Genomic DNA, 24,859 nt, shown 5'->3' on the forward strand with positions numbered 1-24,859 from the left:
GTCTGAGAGCTCAGCTGTCTGGGAAAGCAACCATGTCTCCCACTGAGGTCAAACTGCTACCTGTGTGAGGGTGCTCCCAAGTCTTGCTCCTGGCAAAAAACCAGGCCACCAGGGGCAGAATCCAAAGTGTGGGTCCTTTCAGCCCTTACCAACTCCCTCAGGCAGGGAACTCGGGTGACGAATCAGCTCCAGGTCAGTGTACAAAAAAATGGTCAGCTGCTCACTCTAGTGAGATGGCCTTATCCCCCCAAGCCAATCCATCACGCAAGATAGAAGGCACAGTCATCTCTTCTCCCCAAAAACTAGTTCTAAAGAAAATGTCTCCAAACACATTACTATCACATTTCTTGAAAAAAATATACCACAATGTGAGGGTTCCAAATTTGATCACAGTTAAAGCAAAGCTACAGAACTGCAGAGACAAGGCAAGGACCGTGATGTCTGAGACATTTCAAAGTGTCACAGGTGTCACACGGTCCTGCTCAGGACACATCTGAAGGTGAGTTCACAGACTCATGGCACATGCCATGTCCATCTGCCCTAACCTCACTTCACACACTGGGAAATGGATGCCCAGAGAGGACCATCAAGGCCATACCGCTCATACAAGAGAGAGCCGAGGCCAGGAGACAGTTGGCCAAGTCATCTCATCCAGGGCACATCAAGGTCCATGGGGGACAGAGTGCCTGCCTGGTGACCCTCATGGTCTAAAGGAGCTGTGTGTTCTGCAAGTGAACTTGGTACTCTGATTAACATGACACTGTGCCCAGGAAGGGGACAGGACCATGAGAAGCAGAGCTGTTGTTCTAAGTTCCCAGCTCTGACGAGGGAACCCCTGATTCTCAAGCCAACCTCTGTAGTGTTACAGGTGCCCAAAGACCCAGCCCCCTTAAGATAGAAAGGATAACTGGGCACAGACCCTTCTAGACAGTAGGAACCTAAATGTAGTCTGTAGCTACAGCAGTCATATCCTCAAAGAGAGATGTCTAGTCCAATTTACCCTGTTTCCTTTAACTCCCTCACTGATTCATGTATTTGGTCCAGGGGCTGTCATCTCAGACCACATTCCCACTCAGGCAGGTAATCATGTACAAGACCAAGTACCTGCTGGAATTTTCCTCCCTCATCTACAACCACTCCCTTCCTAATTTTAGTTGGATGTTCAGAAATGGTCTATCCCTTTCCTCTGACCAAGCTCACAAAGGCTTCCCTTATTCCTCTTGTATTTCAAGTATATTGCAAAATGAAAAGAAGTAATGCCAACATTTTAGAAGACCAAAACAGAAAAAGGTGAAAAGTATCTTTTTCATTGGCAAGTCCTGACTCAGATGGTCTATGTATCACTAGGAATTTGAACGGCCACCAGGGGAGGGCATGGCATGCGGGGCAGCTGAGGCCAGCTGGCCTGACTCAGGAGCCATCTCTCTTTGTCATGGCATGGCTATGACACAGTTTCATGTGGATGGAGGAGACAGAACAGCTTCTCAGAGATGCCGAGGAACAGAGATACAGCAACAACAAAGCAATTAACCCAACAACTATTTATTGAATGGCTACTCGGTGCCAGGCATGGCTCTGGGGCACTGGGCTGGAAAAAGGTCAACAAGTCCCAGGACGTCTCTACCCTCACAAAGTTTCCACTTCTCCCTCCAACAGACACAAGTCAGAAGGAAATGGAAGAGGACACATGAAATGTCAATGTAGACACAAGAAACAAAAAATCTGAACAGACTATATCCAATTAAAAAGCTGAATTCATTATCAAAAATATCAAAAGGCATTATCAAAAACCTTTCTACTGCACCCAAAATAACTCCATACATACATAGTTTCACTGGTAAATGCCAGAAGAGAAAAGACAGAAAAAAAGAAAATGAAAGAAAAGGGGGAAAAAAAAAAAAGAAAACCAAACTTACACAAACTTTATCAGAAAACAGAGGGGGAACACTGACCCTTTTTTATGATGTGGTTTGTGTGTTCTATGAAGCCAGCTTAACCCAACTACCAAAACCTGACAAAGATGAAAAGAAAGTCAAAGAGAAAGTTTGAAAGAATGAAGGAGGGAGGAAGGGCAATAAATGACGGATCAATATCCCTCAGGCATATAGATATAAAATCCTTAACAAAAGCAAATTGAATCCAACAATAAATAAAAAGATAACACATCATGAACAAATCGATTTTATCCCAGAAATGCAAGGTTGGTTTAAATTTGAAAATCAGGCCGGGCGTGGTCTCATGCCTGTAATCCTAGCACCCTGGGAGGCCAAGGTGGGAGGATCACTTGAGGTCAGGAGTTTGAGACCAGCCTGAGCAAGAGTGAGACCTCGTCTCTACTAAAAATAGAAAGAAATTAGCCAAGCAACTAAAAATAGGAAAAAAATTAGTTGGGCATGGTGGTGCATGCTGTAGTTCCAGTTACTTGGGAGGCTGAGGCAGGAGGATGGTTTGAGCCTGGGAGTTTGAGGTTGCTGTGAGCTAGGCTGATACCATGGCACTCTATCCTGGGCAACAGAGCAAGATTCTGTCTCAATCAATCAATATGAAAATCAACCAACTTAATTTGCCCTTCTAACAAAATAAAGAAGAAAAACCATATGACCACTTCAATAGATGCAGAAAGGTGTTTGACAAAATTCAACACCCATTCATAATGAAAAAACTCTCAACAAACAATAACATCCTCAAACTGATACAGGATATCTGCAAAATGCCTAGAGCTAACATCATATTTGATGAAAACCTCAACCGTTTCCTGGTAAGACTGGAAAAAGTAAAAGGATTCCTGATTTCACTACTTTTAGTCAACATCATTCTGGCAGTCCTAGCCTTTGCAATAAGGCAAGAAAAAGAAATAAAAGCCGTTTGAGTCAAAAAGGAAGAAGGAAAGCTGTTCCTAACTTGCAGATGATATGTGACTGTTTATACAGAATTTTCTAGGGAATCTACAAAACAACTATTAGAACTATGTGTTGTTATACAAAGTCACAAAATCCACTGTATTCTTATATATTAGCAGCAAACAATTGGAAATTATTTTTAATTCCATTTAGCTAATAAAAACAAAAACATAAACTATGTAGAAATGAATCTAATAAAAGACATTAAAGACATCTACACTGAAAACTGTGAAACACTGCTGAGAGAAATTTTAAAAAACCTAAATAGAGAGATCATGTTCATGTACTGGAAGACTTAAATGTTAAGAAGATATCAATTCTCTCCAAATTGGTCTATAGATTCAATGTAATCTCAATCAAGATTCCAGCAGGTCTTACTTATAGAAATTGACAAATTAATTTTAAAATTTCTATGAAAATGCTAAGAGCTTAGAATAACCACAGCAATGTTATTAATAATAATGAACAAAGTTAGATGACCTTTTGTTCACCAAGGGCAGGGGAAAAAAGTTAGGTGACTTACCCTATCTGATTTCAACACTCACTATAAAATGACAATAATCAAGAAAGTATAGTATTAGGGTAAGGGTGGACATATAGTCCAATGAAACAAAATAGAAAGAAAGTCTGAAAAGAAACTCACAAATAAAAGGTCAACTGAGGCCAGGCATGGTGGCTCACGCCTGTAATCCTAGCACTCTGGGAGGCCGAGGTGGGAGGATCGCTTGAAGTCAGGAGTTCGAGACCAGCCTAAGCAAGAGTGAGACCCCGTCTCTACTAAAATATAGAAAGAAATTATCTGGACAACTAAAAATATATATAGAAAAAATTAGCCAGGCATGGTGGCACATGCCTGTAGTCCCAGCTACTCAGGAGGCTGAGGCAGTAGGATTGCTTGAGCCCAGGAGTATCAGGTTGCTGTGAGCAAGGCTGACGCCACGGCACTCTACTCCAGGCAACAGATCAAGACTCTGTCTCCAAAAAAAAAAAAAAGAATAAAAAATATTTAAAAAAAAAAAAAAAAAAAGGTCAATTGACTTTTGACAAAGGTGACAAAAGGTAATTAAATGGGGAATGGAATGTATCTTCAATAAATGCTCCTGGAAAACCTGAACAACCCTACGGGAAAAAATGAACATCGATCATAATTCTAACTATAACACCTAAAACTACAAAATTTCCAGAAGAAAATCTTTGCAAGCTGAGGTAGACAAGAATTTTTTTTGATAGAATGCAAGGAGAATGAACCATTTTTAAAAATTGATAAATTCAATTTCACCAAAAAGAGAGACTTCTCTTATTCTAAAGATGTCATTAAGGCAAAGGCAACCCACAGATGGAAAAAAATCACAACACATATATCAGACAAAGGACTATATGCAGAATATATACAGAAACTTAGAACTCAATAAGATAAAAAAACACCAATAGAAAAGTGGACAAATGATTCTAGCATACACTTCACAAAAGAAGGTATCAAATGGCCAATAAGCACATGAAAAGATGCTGGTATTATTCGTCACCGGGGAAATGGAAATTAAATCCACAATGATATACCTCTATATATCTATTAGGTCATCCAAAATTTAAAAGACTGACATGCCAAGTGTTGGTGAGGGTGTGGAGCAACAGGAACTCTCATACACTGCTGATGGGAATGTAAAATGGTACCACCACTTTGGAAAACAGTTTAGACGTCTCTTAAAAAGTCAAAGACACTTACTATACAACCCAGCAATTCTGCTACTAGGTATTTACCCAAGAGAAATGAAAACACGTGTCCACATAAAGACTCATATGCAAATGTTCCCAGCTAAACTAAAAATTACCCAAATGCCAACACAACAGAATAAACTGTGGACTATCCATACAATGGAATACTACTTAGTAATAAAAAGGAATAAATTACTGACACACCCAACACGATAAATTCCAAAACCATTATGCTGAGTCGAAGATGTCAGACATAAAAGGAAAGTACATACTGCATTATTCAATTTCCATAGTAGTCTTTAAAAAACGCAAACTGATCTACAATGACAGAAAACAGATCCATGCTTGCCTGGGAAGGGGCATAAAGAGAGAGATGGATTACAAGGGAATTTTCTGGGTGACGGAAATGTTATCCTGACTGTGGTGACAGTTTCAATGTACACACGTGTGTGAGGGAGAGAGGAAAGAGAGCAAGAGAAAACCCATCAAACTGTATACTTTAAATATTACAGTTTATTGTACATCAATTATGCCTCAATTAAGCTGTAAAAACCTTTTTCATATCAACATATTTTAGTGCACCGGAATATTCATTGAAGAACAGTATGAACTTTTCCCTGAATGACCGGGGTGCCCAGAGAGCCTGTCATCCAAGCCAGGAAACATATGCAAGTCAAAGTGGGTGCTAAAAATAATTAACAGGCTGCATGAATTGGCACTGGAAAAACCAGCACTTAGGGCTTTAAGAACAACAAATACCCAATCTATTCCTTGGTGTGATTAGACACTTCTTTTGGAAGGCAGAGTAGTGCTGGCAACAGCCCTGGTGAATGAGCTGCACCCGCACCCTTGATTTACAGACGAGGAAGTAGTGCCAGCGCCTGGTCAATGTCAGGCACAGGACAAACCCCCAAGTTCCCGCCTCCATGGTCAATGTACCTTCACCCCCTCTTTTTTTGAAGAAGAAGAAAAAGGATGGGGTATGGCCACTCCCACTCCTAACTATTCCAAACGTCTAACTATCCTGATCCAGCCTCTAGAGAGTTTGCGTCCAGTGAACAATTAGGCTACGGAGAAAACTTCTCTCATACAAAGTCCGACAGGGATGGAAGTGCACCCAGCCTCAGCCCTGGGCGGAGCCACACAGGGCACAGTCTACAGCAGGCCAAGTCTGGAGGGCCACCCCTCCTGACAGGTCTAGTGACAACCGCTCCTACAGCCACCCTCCTGTCTTAAAAATGTGGTGGGGGAGAGGGGTCACATGTTTCACTTTTGAGTTTAACATTTCAAACCAGGTTCTTCAGTTGCAGAGGAACAGGAATGATTGAATCAATAAACAGCAGGCTCCCGACCACAGAGCAGGGAATTATCTTAATTTGATAACAAGTTATTTCAAGGAAATAGAGCTCCTACCACTCTATGTACTCTGAAATACCAGGTTATTCTGGGACAGGAACATAAGATTTTTTTTTAACATAATTTCCTAGTGAATGATACCATTTTCATAATTTTCAAGGGAAAACACCAAACAGAAAGGACTTGCCTTGATCCCACCCCTGGCACATTTACCAAAGAATACTGGGTAAAGAACAGCTAAAATTATTAATTTCCTAGGCATCCTAAGAAAAAATTCAATCAAATCCATGTACCTTCCTACCATGTCTTTTTCCCTTAAAAAAGTACTACAGTCCAATGACAGTCTCTCAACTGTCCATTTTTTGTTTTCTCTGTAATTTATAAACAAAGACAATTAGCAAGTACACTGCACTTGTTAATAAAAATTAACAGGTATAAGTGTTAACAATTAACATGCAAATATACACACATATTTTCACACATACACACATAATAATATTGTGAAGATGGCTTAGATTTCACAGATGCAACCCCTACTGATAATTTAAACACACAGCCCAGACAAGTAACGGTGTTTCTCCCACCCCAGATTTTAAACATACTGAACAGAAACACAATCGGTTCCATCGCTCACCAGCCAGGCTGCCCAAAGAGGACAGTGTCTTCTCTCCGTATGTCTGCCTGGAGTGACTGTAAAAACCGAACCCTAAGCCCTCACGTGGAGTAACCTGGCCTTTCAGACCAGCTGTGCCACAGAAGCAGGTGCTACCTTCACTTGGTAAATAGCCACCACCAATGTGGCTCAATGCCTGCTTCCTCCTGCTTCTTGACTTGAGAACACAACGTAGATTATAAAGTATGGAATTCACTAGACTGACTCCCTTGTGCACCTGCTTCCCCAGGCCTGCATTGCTCTCCAAGGCACATTTTAACAATCACAGCATATCATTCACTGAGCACCTACTCTGTGCCAGGTGCCTAAATACCCCCACTACCACCGCGCTGGGTAGTGCTGCCCTAGTTTTAGGATGGGGGGGGGATGAAGCAACAGGTGGTTAAGAAGGTGCCCGAGATCCCACCGCCAAGATTTGGCAGAGCCGGGACACGCGGTCAGCTTCTCCTGGAACCCTGCCCTGGAGCAGGAAGGGGACAGGCTTGCCGCAGCAGTGAGCCCAGGAGGCAGGAGCTGCTGACCAGCATGGGGCCTCCCAACAGGCGAAGACACCTGGCACTCGAGAGGACTTAGTGGACCCACAAATACAACTCTGCCCACTCCAGACCTAGGCCAGCAGTCACAGGAATTGGGAAGAGTCTTTTGTGCAGGGAAATTCGCCAATTATATAGTTTTTCCTCTCTCTGAGCCAAAGTGACTGACTTAGGGGTTTTGCCAAGGAAATGTCTGAGATTTGAAAACACTGAGAATGAAAACTGATGTTGAAATTTGGATAAAGGTCATGGTTCCTCACCCAAGGAGCAGCCCTAACCACCCCCCAGGCTGACGTCTGCTGGAAAAGGCTGAGAAACTCAAGCACAGTTTCACTTTAGGCAGGCCTACTAGGGAACGTTCATTCATTCAACAGATAGGAATGCCAAATAGATAATATTTAAAACAACTAAAAATGTTACTTTGACCCATCACATAATTTCCTTTTTATTTAGCTAGCAATTAAACAAAGGTATCTTATATGTTTAACTATACTTGGTTTTCCTTCAAATTTTATTTTTCCTGTTTTTATTGAATTGCCTGATAACTCTTAAGGATAATAACTCTTTCCTGATATGTAGCTACTCTTCAGCTACAGATGCTATTTTTAATATATCTATAAAGGCGGCCTCACTTGAAATCCTTTGAAATTCCTACAAATCAGAACAACTGCTATGTATCAGCAAGTTAAACCCTATTACTTTCCTACTAGTAGTGATGAGTAGTGGTGGAGACAAAAACTAGGAAACATGGGAGTGTGCTTCTGTGCTAACCCAGTGGCCTATGAGATGGACTCTAGTAGTATCCCCATTTCATAAGTAAGAAAAAAAAAAGTTTAGAAAGATGAAGTAGCTTGCCCTAGTCACGCAGCTAACAAGGAAGATCTTCTTTATAGCATTCCTTGTAAAACTTCTGGATACCATAAACTATTTCAACATTTCTTGGGGAAAAGGAAATTACAAATACACACAGGAAAAATCACTCCTCCCTTTGCATAGCATGGTTGTTCTGACACAGTTATTTCAAGGGAATCATTAGGCTGACACAAGTAGCAAAGCCTGGAGATCTCGATCCCAATAGCTATGAGGCGTGACCACAGGATTAGGTGCTGGCGCGTCGGATATCAGAAGTGCCACGTCATACTCTGAGGAAGCCACATGAGAGTTCCTCATCTGTTCTGTGCCGTGGACCCCTTTTGGTAGTCTGGTGAGGCCTGCAAACTCCTTCTCAGAATGTCTATAAAGTGCCAAAAATAAAATACTTACGATTGCAATGGAAACCAATTTTAATAAAATATAGTCATACCCACAGACTCATTTGAGGGGGGCAAGAATACAGATTATGAACTCCTGCCAGGAGACTCAAGTTATTCTCTCCTCTGTCCGCCCCTCTCCCAAAAGGAGACACAGTAGTGACTAGCACTTTGGCAGCCCTCTTGAACCAGGTGAATCACATTCCAGAAAGGCTCAGGTGACCATACTGACCAAGGACCACTTTCCTTTGTGTGGATGAATAAAACCTCACATGTTCACTCCATTCTTATTTTGGTGTTTTTTCTTATAAGCAGCTGTAGGGCACTGAATGATGGCCTCCAAAAAGCTATGTTCATGTTCTAATCCCGGAACCTGTGAATATGACCTTATTTGGAAAAACAGTTCTTGGAGATGTAATTAAGTTAAGGATCTTGAGAAGAGATCATCCTGGATTATCTGAGTGGGCCCTAAACCCAATGACAAGTGTCCTTATATAAAAGAGAAGACAAGACACAGGAGGAGGAAAATGCCGTGTGAAGACAGGCACAGATAATGGAGTGATGCAGCCACAAGCCAAGGAACACCTAGAGCCACCAGAAGCTGAAAGAAGCAAATCACAGAATCGCTCCTAAAACCTCAGGAGTAGCACAGTCCTGCCAATACCTTCCTTGATTTCAGACTTCTGGCCTCCAGAAGTGTGAGAGAACATCCTTCTGTTGTTTCAAGCTATGTGATAATTTTTAAGGAAGCCACAGGAATCTAATACACAGCCAAACTTAATTCTAATATATACCACCTTTACGATTTTCTGCCAACAAGAAATACTATGAATTAAATATAAACTGCCTTTTTATACACGCAGTATTATATGTGGTATTATGCAGAAGCAGCTCTCTACACCTGCATCATAGTCTGTTTTGTGCTGCTATAACAGAATAGCACAGACTAGGTAATTTATAAAGAACAGAAATTTATTTGGCTCACAGTTCTCGAGGCTGGGGAGTCCAAGAGCATGGTGCTGCATCTGGTGAGGAACTTCATGCTGGAGCATCCCATGGCAGAAGGACAACAGAGGGCGAGAATGAGAGCGACAACAAGGGTGGGTGGGGGGAAGGCAAACTCATCCCTTTATCAGGAACCCCTGATAACAGCATAAATCCAGTCACTAGGGCAGAGCCCCCATGACATCAGCACCTCTTAAAGGTTCTACCTCTCAAATGTCAGCATTGTTACACCAGGGATTAAGTTCCCAACATGTGAACTTTGGGGGACCCATTCAGACTATAACAACATGTATGTCCTAAATATAATTTTCATTCAACTTACATTGAAAACATTTTTTAAGTTGACTTTTAAATTTTAATTTTTTTCTGTTTTTTTTAAATTTTTATGAAAACACTCTTTTCAGTACCCATTATTTGGCCAGTCAGCCAGTCCATTTTCCTGAAATTTAAAAATAAACCAAGGGCCCGTCCTTTTCTTCATTCTGTTCTTATGTGACACCAACAAGTACTCTTCTCACTTTCTGTCCTCTTTTTAAGCTCCTTCCATTCCCTCCAACCAGCCCCTCATCCCTCACACAAGTGTGTTCTCAATGCCTCTTCTGCCACCCTCCGCCCCTGAGGCTGCCCTCTACCAAGCCTTATCTGGGCCAGGCTGCCAGGACAGCAGATGTCCCCAACAGCTCAGTCATGGTCACGGAAGTCAGCAACCTCCTCTGTCCACTTCCCTTCATCAAACCCAGCCTGTTCTCTTCTATTCCTTTTCAAAGGTATATGACATGCTAATCAGAGATTCTGGGGGTTAGGAAACCTTGAAGTTCCAATTATGATTCATCTGAAATGATGTAAAGTAGACAGAAGCTGAAACACAGAAGTATTTGTGTCCAAAACTGAAGCTGTAAACCAGAACCAAACCAGAATCACCTAAATCGGAAGGAAGTTTTATCTTATAAACCTTCAGGGCAGCTAACAGAAAAGGACCCAAGACAAAGCAAAGGCAGCTCTCTAAGGGCAAACTGCACCCTCTCCTGAACAAATCGGGCTCAGCATGGATGCTTCTCTGCAAGGGAGACCAAACTCATTTCCCACAACATCCATCCTGTGATCCAAGATGTTTATTCTAGCAATAGCTTCAACAGGAAAAAAATGAAACATTCTCAGTTCCTATACTGCAAGAGTAAATAAAGTTTAACAGATCAACTATGACACACCTACACAATGAAATATCCGCCACTGTAAAAACGATCATTATAGAGACTCACGATATGGGAAAGCTTATAATAAAATAGTAAATAAAGCCAAAATACAAAATTATACATATACTAATAGGCATGCATAACACTTGTCAAATTCTATGTTTGCGTATGAAAAAGTCTGAAGGGAAACATGAAAAAAGAAAACAGCTGCTGGGCTACTGTGTGAGCATTTTCCCCTCATTTTAAATTTCCTTTAAAATCATTCTTACAATTTAAACACTTTAAGGAATAAGTGAACAAACTGACCCACACACCGAGCCTGGTACGCGGGAGGCAGGTACCGCTGGTCTGCCATGTGAGCAGATGCTCCTGAGCACCTGCCCCGTCGACGCATCCAAGTCCCTGACTCTTGCCCACCCCTCTCTCTGTAGGAGGGACCCGCCCACAAGTCCCTCCTCACAGAAGCTTCTACTCCCACGGCTGACTGAGATGCTTCTTTCTCACCACTCTGGATGTATTTTGCATTTTCTTCTACTCTGCACAGCACGGACCACTATAATTACTTATTTATACGTAGGGAGAAGTCTCCCAGAGCAGGGAACACACTTACCCACCCCGTACGCCCTCAAGCACCCAGTATAGAGTTTGCCACAATACAGGATTGTTGAAAGGAAAAACAAGCTTTCCTATAGCACCCAGCCTTTCCAACTGATTTCAGTTTAATTTCAGAAATCAGGTTGCCAGAGTAATGCCTCACTTATTGTCAAATGATTCCTGTATTCTCCAGGGTAAACAAGACATTTTCAAGCTGTCAAACTTGCTAAAAGCACACATGCAGAGCAAAAGGGCTGGCCCCATCCCAAGGCTGCCCACAAATGTGAGGTAGGTAACCGAAACACAAAGGGAACCCTGGCCCATGGCCAAGTCCTCAACAGCGAGCGTCTCTTCAGCGGGACTTACAAGGAAGAGACAATTCAATATCCTCTCCATTGTGTTGAACAAAAAAGGAGCAACAGAACCTACTTCTTCTAGTTTGTACACACACAGTCACCCGGAAGGGCAGGGCACTGGGGATCCTAAGCTGCATAGAGAATCCCGGGCCTGGAGCTCAAGGTGTGGCCGAGTGCACACATTACTAAAGAGCCTATGCTAATTTAGCATCACATGAATGGTACAATGTATCCTCGAAAGTAAGTCCAATATATGGTTGTACCCCAAATCTTGGAAAGCTTTGAGAAATCACCCACTTGTAAATCAGCATCAGAACCCCTGGGTATTTTGCAAGGAATTTTTTTTTTTTTAATTCCAAAGGGTGCTCAGGTCCAGCCAAGTTTGGGACCCACTGCCCTGTAGGAGCAGGCGGCAGCTTCCTGACCGCAGTGTGAACAGGAAGATTTCACTTAGGAGGTGGTTTTCCTACTCGTGTGAGGAATGAACAGGGTCTACGGAGAATCTGAGAAGAGGGGCCTCCAGAGACCAGGGCCAGCAGGTGCCTGTAGGGCCCTCCCTAAGAAGGAGCAGGCCTGGCTGGAGCAGGTCTGTTCAGGGTGAGGCCAGGCTAGGAGGACATGTGGGGAGCAGATCCCTGTACCTTATTAGGTAAGGAGCGGCCCTCAACGGTTGACAGTGCTTTTAAAAATGGGCAGAATATGACTCTTTTTAATGACTTTATATTTCAGGTATATTCCAGTAAAACTTGTCTTTCCTCTTTAAAGTTCAACTCCACTGAAGTTGCTGCCATGACCCCAGGGGTAATAGTAATACAGCCAGGCTACTGCAGGTCTGGTGAACTCTGGAGTGACTCACAGTGATTTTGTTCAATTAGAAGTTATTATTCGGTGAACAGATAAATTGTGAAACATTAAGTATATCAAACTAGAGAAAAATTTCCAAGTACCAACTGACATAATAAATTTATTGCTTTCAATTCATTTGTTGAATAATCACTGAGTGCCTATAATCACAATGTTAATAATAGCAAACACTTATATCATGCCTACATTGTATTAATTCATTTAATCCTCACAACCCCACAAGGCAGGTACTATTATTAGCCCCATTTCTCAGATGAGGAAACTGAGGCTCAGAGTCATTCTGTGACTTGCCCAAGGTCATCAGCTAGCAAGAGTCTGAGCTGGGATGCACACCCTAGCTTCCAAGTCCTTGCCTTTAAGATTTATGTTACCCCACAAGGCCCTGTACTTTCAGACATTAAAAAAAGAAATAGAGGCCAGGTGCGGTGGCTCACGCCTGTAATCTTAACACTCTGGGAGGCCAAGGCGGGCAGATTGTTTGAGCTCAGAAGTTCGAGACCAGCCTGAGCAAGAGTGAGACCCTCGTCTCTACTAAAAAAATAGAAAGAAATTATATGGACAGCTAAAAATATATATAGAAAAATTAGCCGGGCATAGTCCCAGCTACTCGGGAGGCTGAGGCAGTAGGATTGCTTGAGCCCAGGAGTTTGAGGTTGCTGTGAGCTAGGCTGACGCCACGGCACTCTAGCCCGGGCAACAGAGTGAGACTCTGTCTCAAAAAAAGAAAAAAAAGAAAGAAAGAAAGAAAGAAATAGAGCCTAGTCCTGCAGTCTAGGGTCTTACATCTGGTGGAGAAAATACAGACCCTGGACATTCAAAGACAGAGTCCCTGACCCCTCTGGGAAGCCTACTATTTGGAAATACCACATAGCACATAAGTTCCTCTATGAATGAAGTAAAACGCAATGTTGCATCACGAGGCCACAAACATAACAACCGGAATAATTTAGAAACACCAGCCTTTCCTCAGGTCTCTTGGCCCATCTGGGCTTTTCTGAGTTCTGGCTCTGAGGGAAGAGTGGCTTCAGGCCTTGCCCTCTGGCTATGCAGGTGACTGCCTGCAAGGAGGGGCTAGAGCCACACCCAGCGAGGGAGTTGGAGCACCCACCCCACTGCCTGCCAAGGGACTCACGGGTGTGCTTGGCAAAGCCAGGGCCTGAGCACAGACTCGACGTGCAGGCCGCCTGAAGCAGAGGAGCAGGGAAGGCCTCTCAAGGACAGAGAGCCACAAGAGGAGAGGCAGCTGGTAAGTGGCACCCCCTGAAATAGGAGAGGGCATGACACCAGGTGGCCAGGGAAGCACAGGGGCAGGGCAGCACCAGGTGTCAAGGGCCAGGCGGCAGGTGCTGGGTCCCCACGGAGTGGGCCATCCACCAGGCATTCCCATGCTCTCCCAGAAATGATGGTGTGCTCTGGGCTCCCTGCCCTCCAAGGGACAGGGGCCAAGGCTCAGCTCTCGCCTGCTGTCCACTGTCCTGTGAAGGATGTCTGTCCATCAGGAGCACCCATGCCCACCTCAAGTGACGAGTCCTTTTGACCTGCTTAGTCTAAGAGATCTTCACTAACTTGAATTCAGTACTGATTCTGTCCCCCTCAAAAGGGACAGAGACTCTGACACTGGCCACCATGAAGTCAGTCTCTGAGGGGACGTTTCTAGAGACAGAAGGGTTGCAATACCAAGACACTCCTAGTGAAGGAGAAGGGACGGAGCCGCCAAGTCCCGGGCTGGGCGCTATGATGGTGCTGCTGTGTACAGAGCTGCTTTCTAGGAAGCATCACAGCAATACCCCATTTTTCCTCAATACTATTATTTAATTCCTGGAGTTACCCAAAACAAAGCCAAGTACCAATAACAGAGAGAGGCACGTGGACCCTGCCTGAGGTCAGTGCTGCTCCTGTCTGGCCCTTTCTCTCACCTCCACGAGCCCATCTAGGCATAGCAAAGGCTCCATTCCACCTCCTCACATCCGCCTGGTCACCTCCTTCCTGCAGACCTAATCTCCGGCATCAGCCAAATTTTTATAACAAAGAAATCCAATTCTACCACCCAGCTTTAAAATTCCTGATGGCTTCCCAAACATTCAACAAAGAAGACCAAATTCCCCTGACCTGGAAAACACTTCACCTCTAAGGCTGCCTGCTCTACCCACCTCCTGTGCCCCAGCCCTCCAGTAGGAAGCACCCCTCCCATCCCACAGCCACCTGGCCACACTCCTTGCCGCAGGCCACGGAATCTCACCCCCACAGACCCACCCACATGGCACCCGTGACTTAGGTCCTTCCCAGCCCTGCCCTTGCTGCTACAGTGCTCATGTCTGCTGCATGAAGCAAGATGAGATCTTGTAGCTGCGTCCAGTGTCTGGTCTCAGGTTCTGCTCAGCAGAATCAACAGAGGAGCAGGACCCCAAATCATTCTGGAGCTGGTGGTGACCAAACCACTCTTCTTTTCAATAAAGTATGGGCACCTACTGTGTGCTGGGCTTGACATAAAGCAGTTCACAAAACAGACAAAAATCCTTGGTCTCACTACATATACTGTAACATTATAATCAAATAAATAAGACCAAATGGACTCGGCACAGGTGGCTCTCAGGGAGGCATGAGGGAGTGTGAAAATAAAGCCATGCTATGGCCCATTGCTTTTATTCCTTTTCACTGCATTTTTAAACTTCAAATAACATTAAAGGAGGTGATGAAAAGTCATTGAATCTCTATCAAAATAGGACTTAAGTTAAAAATGACGAAAAACACCGACTTGGAGAAATAAGTAAATAAAAGCACTAAACCTAATGACCTTACAACTCCTGGCCTGCTCCATAGCCCTCAGCTGCTAAGGGAAGATTATAAAAAGAAGACAGCATAGGACTTAAAGAAAACAACTGAAATCACTAAAGCACTCAGAAGTTAGTAAGTCAGGGGGGAAATCCTAAGTCAATGAAAACACGTGAAAACCCATAAGAAAATGGAGGTGCTCAAAGGAAAATCTTTCCCTGGGAAAGAATGACTTTGTGAAACAGAAAACATTTTTCAAAGTATTTTACCTACCAAATAAGAATAAACTGAACAAAGTATGCCAGAAAGGAGGGAGGGTTAATGCAATAACAAACAAAATCAAAACTTTGATAAATTAGAACGAGGGGAAAAAATTCAACAAAGATAGGCAAAGAACGCAACAGACTTGGAAGATGAAGACATCCCCCCCCAACCCTGACCCCACGTCCCGGTCCTTTTCTGGACCCCTCAGCTCACTTAACCAGCTGCTGCTCCACACGCAGAAACCCTGACACCTTCATCTATGCCACCCAGCCGACCTGAGCCCCTGGCCCTGCCCACTGCCCCACAGACACAACACCCTCTACCCCTCTAAGGCAAACCCCAAGTCCCAACAATCCACACTGCAGCCAGAGTAAAACTTAACAACATCTGCAAATCTGAGAATTTCACTCAGTGGCATCCCAGGTTCTAAGGACTAAGTCCCAAGCCCTTGCCCTAGGCCCCTCGGGGTCACTCTCCCTCTGGCCTCCTTTAGCCACACTGACCCTTCCTTCACATCTTCACACACTCTGTGCTGTGTCCCCGTCATAAGGCCTTTGCACACCTAGTCTCACCACCTGCCCGCACTTCAAAGTGCCTACTTGCAAAAGACACACAAACAGAGACACTCACAGACCCGCGCACACACCCAGGCGCAGGCTCCCTCCAGTGATTTACCGCTAATCACTCTTCACTCTCAGCTGAAACCTCACTTCCTCAGGGAAGACTGCCCCAGCCCCTCCCCAAGACCAGGTGGAGTCTTCCTCATTGTGGGCACCATGGAGTGGTTTTTCCCTGGCGCTTGTCTCAGCCTGAGACGAAACCTTGACACCTTCATCTATGCCACCGGTGCCAGGGTTTCTGCGCACGGAAGGTTTTGTTTGTTACTGCGTATTAAGCCTCCGTGTGCACGCTTATCTGAGCCCCCACTAGATACAAGCTTGATGCAGGGGAGGTCCTCTCCATTTCTGCTCACCATTGAAAGAGAGCACTTAAACCACGGTACATGGCTCGGGAAAGACCCTCAAAAAATGCTTGCCAAACCAATGAATGAATAAACAAGCAAAGTTCCCAATGAACAAGACAAAACACGTGAATCATAATTTTTTTTAAGTATAAGAGAAAAGAAAAGAAAAAAGTGTTTTTGCAAGGTTGGAAAACCCAAACCAGACTACACACCAAACTAGTAAGCAAAAAACCCAATGTATCACAGAAGAGAAAAGGGGGCTCTTACAAGATTTCAATCCCAAACGCCTTCCTTAGATGGCAACAACATTAAGGTCGCCTCCCTGTAACACCAACGCTGGAAAACAAGGTGTTCTTAAAGCTATCTAACAAAAACACCATATTTTGATTCCTTCATGAAAAACAGAACATTTTACATTATTTTTCTTCCATGTTCTTCACTCCTTTCTCATTTTCATTAGTTTGACATAAACAACTGAATAGTTAATGAAACAAAGCACTGAGTTGCACGCTCTCTGACTAAACGCTGTCAGGCACAAGGCTCCACCAAAAGAAGGACATCACCATCTGGGTTGTCTACAAGCAGATCTAGGCAGGAAAATCTGGGAACTGTAAACATTAAAAAAAAAAAATTTTCATTTCAAATCATTCTAAAATATAAAAGTAAAGAGTGCATACACTGCCCATAAAGAGGCAATACAAAAGAGAGGTACCAACAAAGCACAATACAGCCACAAAACACAGGAATCAGATGCACAAAAATCCTAACAGCAGAAAATGGCTGAAGTCCAATATAGCAAGGCAAAGTGCTTCCAACTGAAATAAAACAGATTCTAACAAGATACTGTTTAAAGTAAAACTAAGTGTAAAAGTTAGTTTGGAACAAATTAAAGCAGTAAGTAAATCAATTAACGAACAAAGTGAAGAAGATTTGGCAATATTAATATCAGTTAATCACAAAAACTGTTCAGTGTGGAAAAGATGTTACTTTATTAATAAATGATTACTCAAAAACGATGAAATTATTTTTCTAAACACACACTTAACAGGGCTTCAGAATGGAAGAGGTGAAAATTTTTAGAAATACATGAATAAAGTGTCAAATACAATTGGCCTGAAAGAGATTAACTCTTCATTATCAGCCCCTGTAAGACCAAGTAGGTAAAAAATAAGACAATAAGAAGCCCTGAGCAATAAATTTCATAAGTTACAACAGATAAAAAAATTTACTGGTATTCCCTATGGTAAATACATTATCTTTCAAGTAAATGGTATCTAACACGTTGCATACATTTTATAATGAGCAATCTTAAATGTCAGATGCTTGTAAACGAGACACAAAAAAATTTAATCTAGTGACAATTACTGATTCAAAAGTAGAAACCAAAGAGGCTAAAAAGCTGAACACAGCTTGTGCTAGTATCATAGAACTAGTGGACAAAAATTGAAATTCAGAGCCGAAAAGAGAGTAAATTCCTCAAATTTACAGCTGAGACCCCAAAGGAACATACCATAAAAGGAGAGGAAGTGAAAACAGACCAATCAACGAGAAAAAGTAAAAGCTACCTTCAAATTAGCTCTATCTCAGACTGGATGTAAGACGACTTCCTGTTACCCTGTGTGTCTACCAGCAGCAAAAGTACATCTTCCCTGAAGGAACGCATCATTATCCTGAGCACAAAATTATCTTGACAACTTTTAATAGACAATATCTGTCAACCAAAACTACCAAGCATAACAGGAAGAAAGACCAAAGGAACAAAAGCCAAGAGAAAAACAGACAATAGAAAAAACAGACAATAGAAAAAGATGCATAGAAGAACCAAATTTTTGAGTTTTCAAAGACTTTAAAATAAACATGCTGAAAATATTCAATGCCTGTATTATAATCATTGTTCTCTGAACAAAGAGGAATTAAGATAGAAATTAATAACAGCAATATAACTAGAAAAAAAATCCCCAAATGCTGGGAACTTAGGAAATGCACAGATCAGAAGCAAACACAAAAGAATATGTGTCCATTTACTTAAGACCTAAAAGAGTCAGAACTAACCTACAGTTATCAGAAGTCAGGAGAGTGGCTACATCTGGAGAGGGGCAACAGGGAGAGGTCATAAGGTAGGCCTGGATGTTCCACCACTTGATCCAGGTGGTGGTTATACACGAAGCCCTGTACTTGTATTTGTGTACTTGTTGATATGAAAGTTATAGTTCAATAAAAAGTTTATTTAAAATACATAAAGTTTCAGTAAAGTAGAAATGTTGCTCTGATGAAGTCCTTTGATAAGTTACGGTAGTAAAAATTTACCATCACGACAAATTTGTAAATTTTGTGATAAGTCTAAAAATAATTTTAAAATATGGTAAATAGTGGAAAGAAAAGATATATGAATGAAAAATGAGAAGCATTTTTACCTGATAATTTTAGCCCCCCCTTCAGTGTAAATCTAGTTTAAAAAAAAAAAACAAAAAACACTAAAACTATGGTAGCCAATAAGGGCATATTTAGATAGATAATTTTAAGCCCTAAAAACACACAAGTTGATGATCTGAAAGCACATGCAAAGCCACATTATTTTATTTATATATATAGTATATATATAAAGAGAGAAATACAAATGGCCAATGAACTGTGAAAAGTGTTCAACCTCACTTTGACAAACAAAGAAATTTAAACAAATTACCATTTTACTCCATCAAAATAGCAAAGATGTTCTAAAATTTTAACACATGGTGTTTCTAAGGGGATAGAGAAACATATTTTCAGAAAGTCTTGTTGGAAACATAAACTACTGTAAGTTCTAAGGGCAATTTGGCAATAAAATACCAAAGACTTTTTGTTTTCATGGGTTAATATTGTTATTGACACATTTCATCACCAAAATCATACAACATCATGTGTTACTGCAGAGGCTGGGACAAGAAGCTGGCAAATGCCCTTTTTTCTCTTCATGTTGTTGTGTCTGGCCTTGTGAGGGGGTGGCCCCACATGAAGGCAAGAATGCAGAGGACACTGTTTCCTCTACTCCCCTCTCCCAAAGTCCCCACTGCAGGGCTGCACCTGTTGCGAATCCAAAACCCGTATCTGTGTCTTTAGTTTTATTGCAGCTTCACTTTGTTCTTAACAAATAGGAACACTAGCAGATAGACCCCTCTCCAGTCTTTTAAATCTCACTTGTACCGTTTCTTCCAGCATACCTGTCTAAAAACCCTCTCCCCTAAATATCTCCTCCCATCTCCCTTGGAAGTATGATCTTCGCCTCTTTATGGGACAGTTCTTGGTCTATTTGGGGGTGGGAGTTAGTTGTCTTTTCTAATGTGGAGCCAATTTATTCATGTCAGCCCAGCTACAAAAGGCTCCCATCTGTTGGTTGACTCATGATCATACAGCAGTTTTCACCAAATGATTGTCTGCATCAGGCATGCAATTTTAGCAGAAGCTGTGGAATCTGGAAATTACCACTGGAATAGCTAGAAAGCCAAGTGAGATACTCCAGGGCAAAAACACTCATTCACTCTGCACTTACTCCCTGAGCACATCTGAGCTAGGCTCTGGGAATGAGGAAGCAAAGTCCAAGGCTGGGCCCTGCCCTCCAGGAGGACACAGCCAATTGAAGAGACCTGTGCACAGATTCCTGCAGCCCACCATATTGGTAAGTGATAGGTTCTGCGTTCAGACAGTGAGCAGCACAGAAGGTAGAAATGTGAAAGATTACAAAGAACGAATTTTAAACAAAGAAAATTCCAGCATCAACTGCAGCCCCAGTACCCAGAGTTTTCTGACTCTTTGTCGGGGCATAACTGTGGGGGACGGGGCACCCGTCAGCTGACTCAAATGCTGCCGTTACCCCACGCTCCATACGTCATCACTGACTGTTCATGGGATGAGGCTTTCTGTCCTGGAATGTTTCTGGGGAACCTCAGTTTTAATCTTGCCCTTGTCCTTTCAGCACGTCTTCAGATGAAAAGCCGGCTTTTAGAGCAATAAGAAAATTTAAAATAAATCTGGAGGAATCAGTGCCTCTGCCTGCGGGCTGGGAATCATCCAAGACTACACCACAGGAACGAGTCCCAGTCGGAGAGGTGCTCCAGAGGTCCCCCCAGTGCAGGGCAGGTTCTACATCTGGAAGTTAATTATTTGGCACTCTGCACACATTTCCCCACAGAGACAATATATAGATGCAGGCTCATTTTCAGACCAGGCTGACAAAGCTCGTGTAATAATTCATATAGTACCAGAACAATAGTGCCATACTATTTTTTCCATATTTTTGTATTGAAATATAATTCACAAATAATTCACCTTTCAAAGTGTATAATTCAATCATTTTTAGCATATTTACAGAGTTGTGCAAAGATTTTAGAACATTTTGTTAGCCCAAAAAGAAATCCCATACCAATTACCCATCGCTCCTCCTTTCCCCAGAGCTCACTGCAACTATTAATCTACTTTCTGAATCTATAGATTTGCCTATTCTGAACATTTCATATACGTGAAATCAAGGAATATGTGGCCTTTTGTGTCTGGCTTCTTTCATTTAGCATAATGTTTTCAAGGCTCATCCATGTTGTAGCATGTGTCAGTACATCCCTTATTTTTCAAAAGCCTTTTAAAAGTTCATACTTGTTGCCTCAAATGGAATTCCATTCTAAGAATTCATACTATGGAAATAATCAGAAAGGCACAAAAGGATCTGTGTATAAGTGTGCATCAAAATATTATGTATGAGAGGAAAAAATGTAATGTTCAATAATAAAGACTGATTAAATATATACATTCCTATGACAGAAAATTATGCAACATTAATAAACAAAATTTTGAAGGATATTATTAGGAATAGCCCATTGTTAAGTGAAGAAGACTAAAAATTTTTATTAAAAATATTTGATGAGAATATTAACCAAAATACATTTCCAAAATCTGAAATGCTCCAAAATCTAAAACTTTCTGAGTGCTGACATGATGTTCAAAGGAAATGGAGCATTTCAGATTTTATATTTTTAGATTAGAGACACTCAACTGGTAAGTATAATATAAATATTTCAAAATCCAAAAATATCTGGAATCCAAAACGTGTCTGGTCCCAAGCATTTTGAATAAGGGATACTCAACCTGTACATTACTGGGTATCTTTGGGTAACAGAAATATGGATGGTTTAAAATTCCTTACTTATATTTATATACTTTAAAATTTTCTTCAATAACATGGATAATCAGAAAAGTAATTTGTCTATAATACATTTTTTCTATTGGAGAAAAAACAACTTTTGGAATGTGAACAGAAAGGCACTCAGAGCTAAATTCAGAGTCCCTCATGTTTTCATTTATCTATATATATTCTGTGTATATATAAAAAAATGAAAATAAGAATAAGCCCATCAGTAAATTATTTTTAAAAAAAGTTATGGGCCAAGCGCAGTGGCTCACGCCTATAATCGTAGCACTCTGGGAGGCCAAGGCGGGTGGATCGTTTGAGACCAACCTGAGCAAGAGTGAGACCCCCATCTCTACTAAAAATAGAAAGAAATTAGCTGAACAACTAAAAATATATAGGAAAAAAAAATTAGCTGGGCATGGTGGCACACGCCTGTAATCCCAGCTACTCTGGAGGCTGAGGCAGAAGGATTGCTTGAGCCCAGGAGTTTGAGGTTGCTGTGAGCTAGGCTGATGCCACGGCACTCACTCTAGCCTGGGCAACAAAGCAAGACTCTATCTCAAAAAAAAAAAAAAAAAATATATATATATATATAAAAGAAAAAAAGAAAAGAAATGAACCAAAATATTAATATTCTATGTTTTCAGGTGGTTGACTTATGGTTGCTAATTTCTTTAACATACTTTTCTGCATTTTCCAAATTTTCTAGAATAATCACAAAAAAACAAAGTTCTGTACAGAACTGTTAAGATGTAAACCATAACACATTAAAATATTCATTTGGCCCTCTTGTTCTTTTGTGCTTACATGTACCAAATTCTCAGTTATTCTCCAAGTACAGTATTATTTTCTGCGTTAAATTCAAAATATATCAGGAATCATTCCAATCAGAAAGAAAAGGACGAAAAAGCTTGAACTGTTTGCTTGTATTCATTCAAATCAAAAAAGAAAGCTAAGCATGGTAAAGAATCAAGAAAGGTATGACTTAAGAATCTTACCGTAAAACTATTGTTGACATTTTTGGTGCTGGATTCAGCCACGCTGGCATCTGTCAGATCCACCTCATCAAATATGATCGACTGGAGAGAGATAAACACAGGGAGTAAGGCACGGCAGGACAGGCACGTCCCTAAGCACTGGCCAGCGCCACCCGCCACTCCCCTGGCCCCCACCAAGCACCCACAGGCACCTAACACCTTGAAACTGTAGCATCTCATCAATAAGCCAAACCAAATTAATCACCCACCTGCTTCTTTCTAACCAAGAGCATCAGATTCACACGTATAGTACCAGGATTTTTTTTTAATCTAGGGGGTTCACTAGAGATTGCATTAGTGGAGGGGGAAAGAAAATCTAATACTGGTATTTCTGTATTTATATTTTTGTAACACCAAAACACTACTATTAATACCAGCACTCACTTTTAAATGTGCAATATGTCCTCACATAGTGTTCCACCTGAGAGAGTCTGGACTGAGGATTCTCTGTCCTTCCAGCTTTAGTTCCTCCAGCTAGCACATTTAGGGGGAAAAGTCCTGGCTGAAATAAATTATACTGGGGGAAGACAGACAGGCCCAAATAGAAGGGATCTGGCCATGAAAGAAAACAAGGGAGCAGAGCAGAAGGAATCTAGTCTTGCAGAGACAGACAGGCCCCAAAGCACAGCTGGGAACTAGGCCTGGGGACCTCCTCCCACTGCCTGCCTCTCTTCCCAATCCCACACCTCCTGTTTATCATGCCATTCCCTCTATTTTAAGATGACTCTATGCTGAAGCCCTGAAGGAAATACTAAGAAAAGAGACTCAAACTTTTAAGTAATCTCTTCATCCCCTCCCAACAGAACTAAAATAATAGTAAGGGGTTTTCTTTAAGTGAGAGATGTGGTCAGAACCCTTCCTAAACAAGCTGCTTTGTTGGATTTCAAATTTTAATGGAATAACTTTCTAAGCATATATCTCAAAATGTAAATGATTCGGATTCCATAGTTTTAATATCAAAATATCAGTAATGGCACCAATGCTGATACAAAAATATAGGTATTCAGAACACCAGCCAACACACTAGTGTTTCTTTCTTTTTTTTTTTTTTTTTTTTTGAGACAGAGTCTCGCTTTGTTGCCCGGGCTAGAGTGAGTGCCGTGGCGTCAGCCTAGCTCACAGCAACCTCAAACTCCTGGGCTCAAGCGATCCTTCTGCCTCAGCCTCCCCAGCAGCTGGGACTACAGGCATGCGCCACCATGCCCGGCTAATTTTTTCTATATAGATGTTTAGCTGTCCAAATCATTTCTTTCTATTTTTGGTAGAGACGGGGTCTCACTCTTGCTCAGGCTGGTCTCGAACTCCTGACCTCGAGCGATCCACCCGCCTCAGCCTCCCAGAGTGCTAGGATTACAGGCGTGAGCCACCGCGCCCAGCCTCACACTAGTGTTTCAAATGTCTAACACCATATTCATTTAAACAGGCAGTAACTTGTAACTTTCACTGGCTCCTCCTCCGATAGCATCTGCCTGGTGATTCTAGCTTTAAATCTTACCTACAACAGAGTACACAGAAAGAAGGCTAATTGCTAGAAAGCCTAGAAGTAAAGAATTTCACATCTATGTTCACATACCAAGAAGCCCAATACACTTCAAAAAAATTTTTAGTCCATAATAAGAGATTTATAAGCCTGTGATCCCCCATCTTTCTGAAAGAAAGAGATCCAACTGTGGTTATTTCTGTGACCCTTTTTTCCTTTCCCCATTGGTGATGACATTAAAGGAAAATGAATAAAAATTAATTTTTATAAGAAATAAAACATGCTTTGAGACAAATAAAACCTGACTGCCTAGAGCATTACAAATCTAGCTGAAAATCACAGATCTGAGAATCAAAGTTCTTCTCAAGCAACCCCCTGCAGCTCCAGGGACACTTTCTTGTGTGCTTCCCTGCACGGGGCCTCACCTTTGCAGTTTTGGCATAGTACAGCGTCCGTCCTCGAAGCTTAAAGTATCTCCTTTTTGATCGTTGGAATGAATTGTTCTGTTTGGTCAGCATCCCCTCTTTGATGATGGTCTGAAAGTACAGAAACATATTCATGAACTTGCATTTATTTGCAAGGTGCCCTTCTGCTCCTGCAGCTGAAACGTACCCTGTTGCCGCTGATGCACACTCAGGTCTCCACAGAGAAACATTTCTCACACTCTGGCCAGACCTTGACCTATGCGCAGGCTGAGCGTGTCACCGGGGGAGGGGTGCACCAGTTCTTTAAGGAGGGTGGTGCCTATGT

General features: G+C 42.0%; 1 protein-coding gene across 4 annotated transcripts in view; it reads right to left on the bottom strand.

The window, feature by feature from the left end:
- DGKD (diacylglycerol kinase delta) overlaps positions 1-24,859 on the bottom strand; it is a 103,777-nt gene that overhangs the window by 50,903 nt on the left and 28,015 nt on the right. For all 4 annotated transcript variants that reach the window (XM_045559597.1, XM_045559595.1, XM_045559596.1 and 1 more), the window contains exons 2-3: positions 24,535-24,645; positions 22,591-22,671 (exon numbers count right to left, since the gene is read on the bottom strand). In XM_045559597.1, coding sequence (XP_045415553.1) covers positions 22,591-22,671; positions 24,535-24,645 — 192 coding nt within the window. The remainder of the gene's footprint in view (positions 1-22,590; positions 22,672-24,534; positions 24,646-24,859) is intronic.

Source organism: Lemur catta, chromosome 8, assembly GCF_020740605.2.
Source record: "Lemur catta isolate mLemCat1 chromosome 8, mLemCat1.pri, whole genome shotgun sequence".
NCBI classification, from domain to species: domain Eukaryota; kingdom Metazoa; phylum Chordata; class Mammalia; order Primates; family Lemuridae; genus Lemur; species Lemur catta.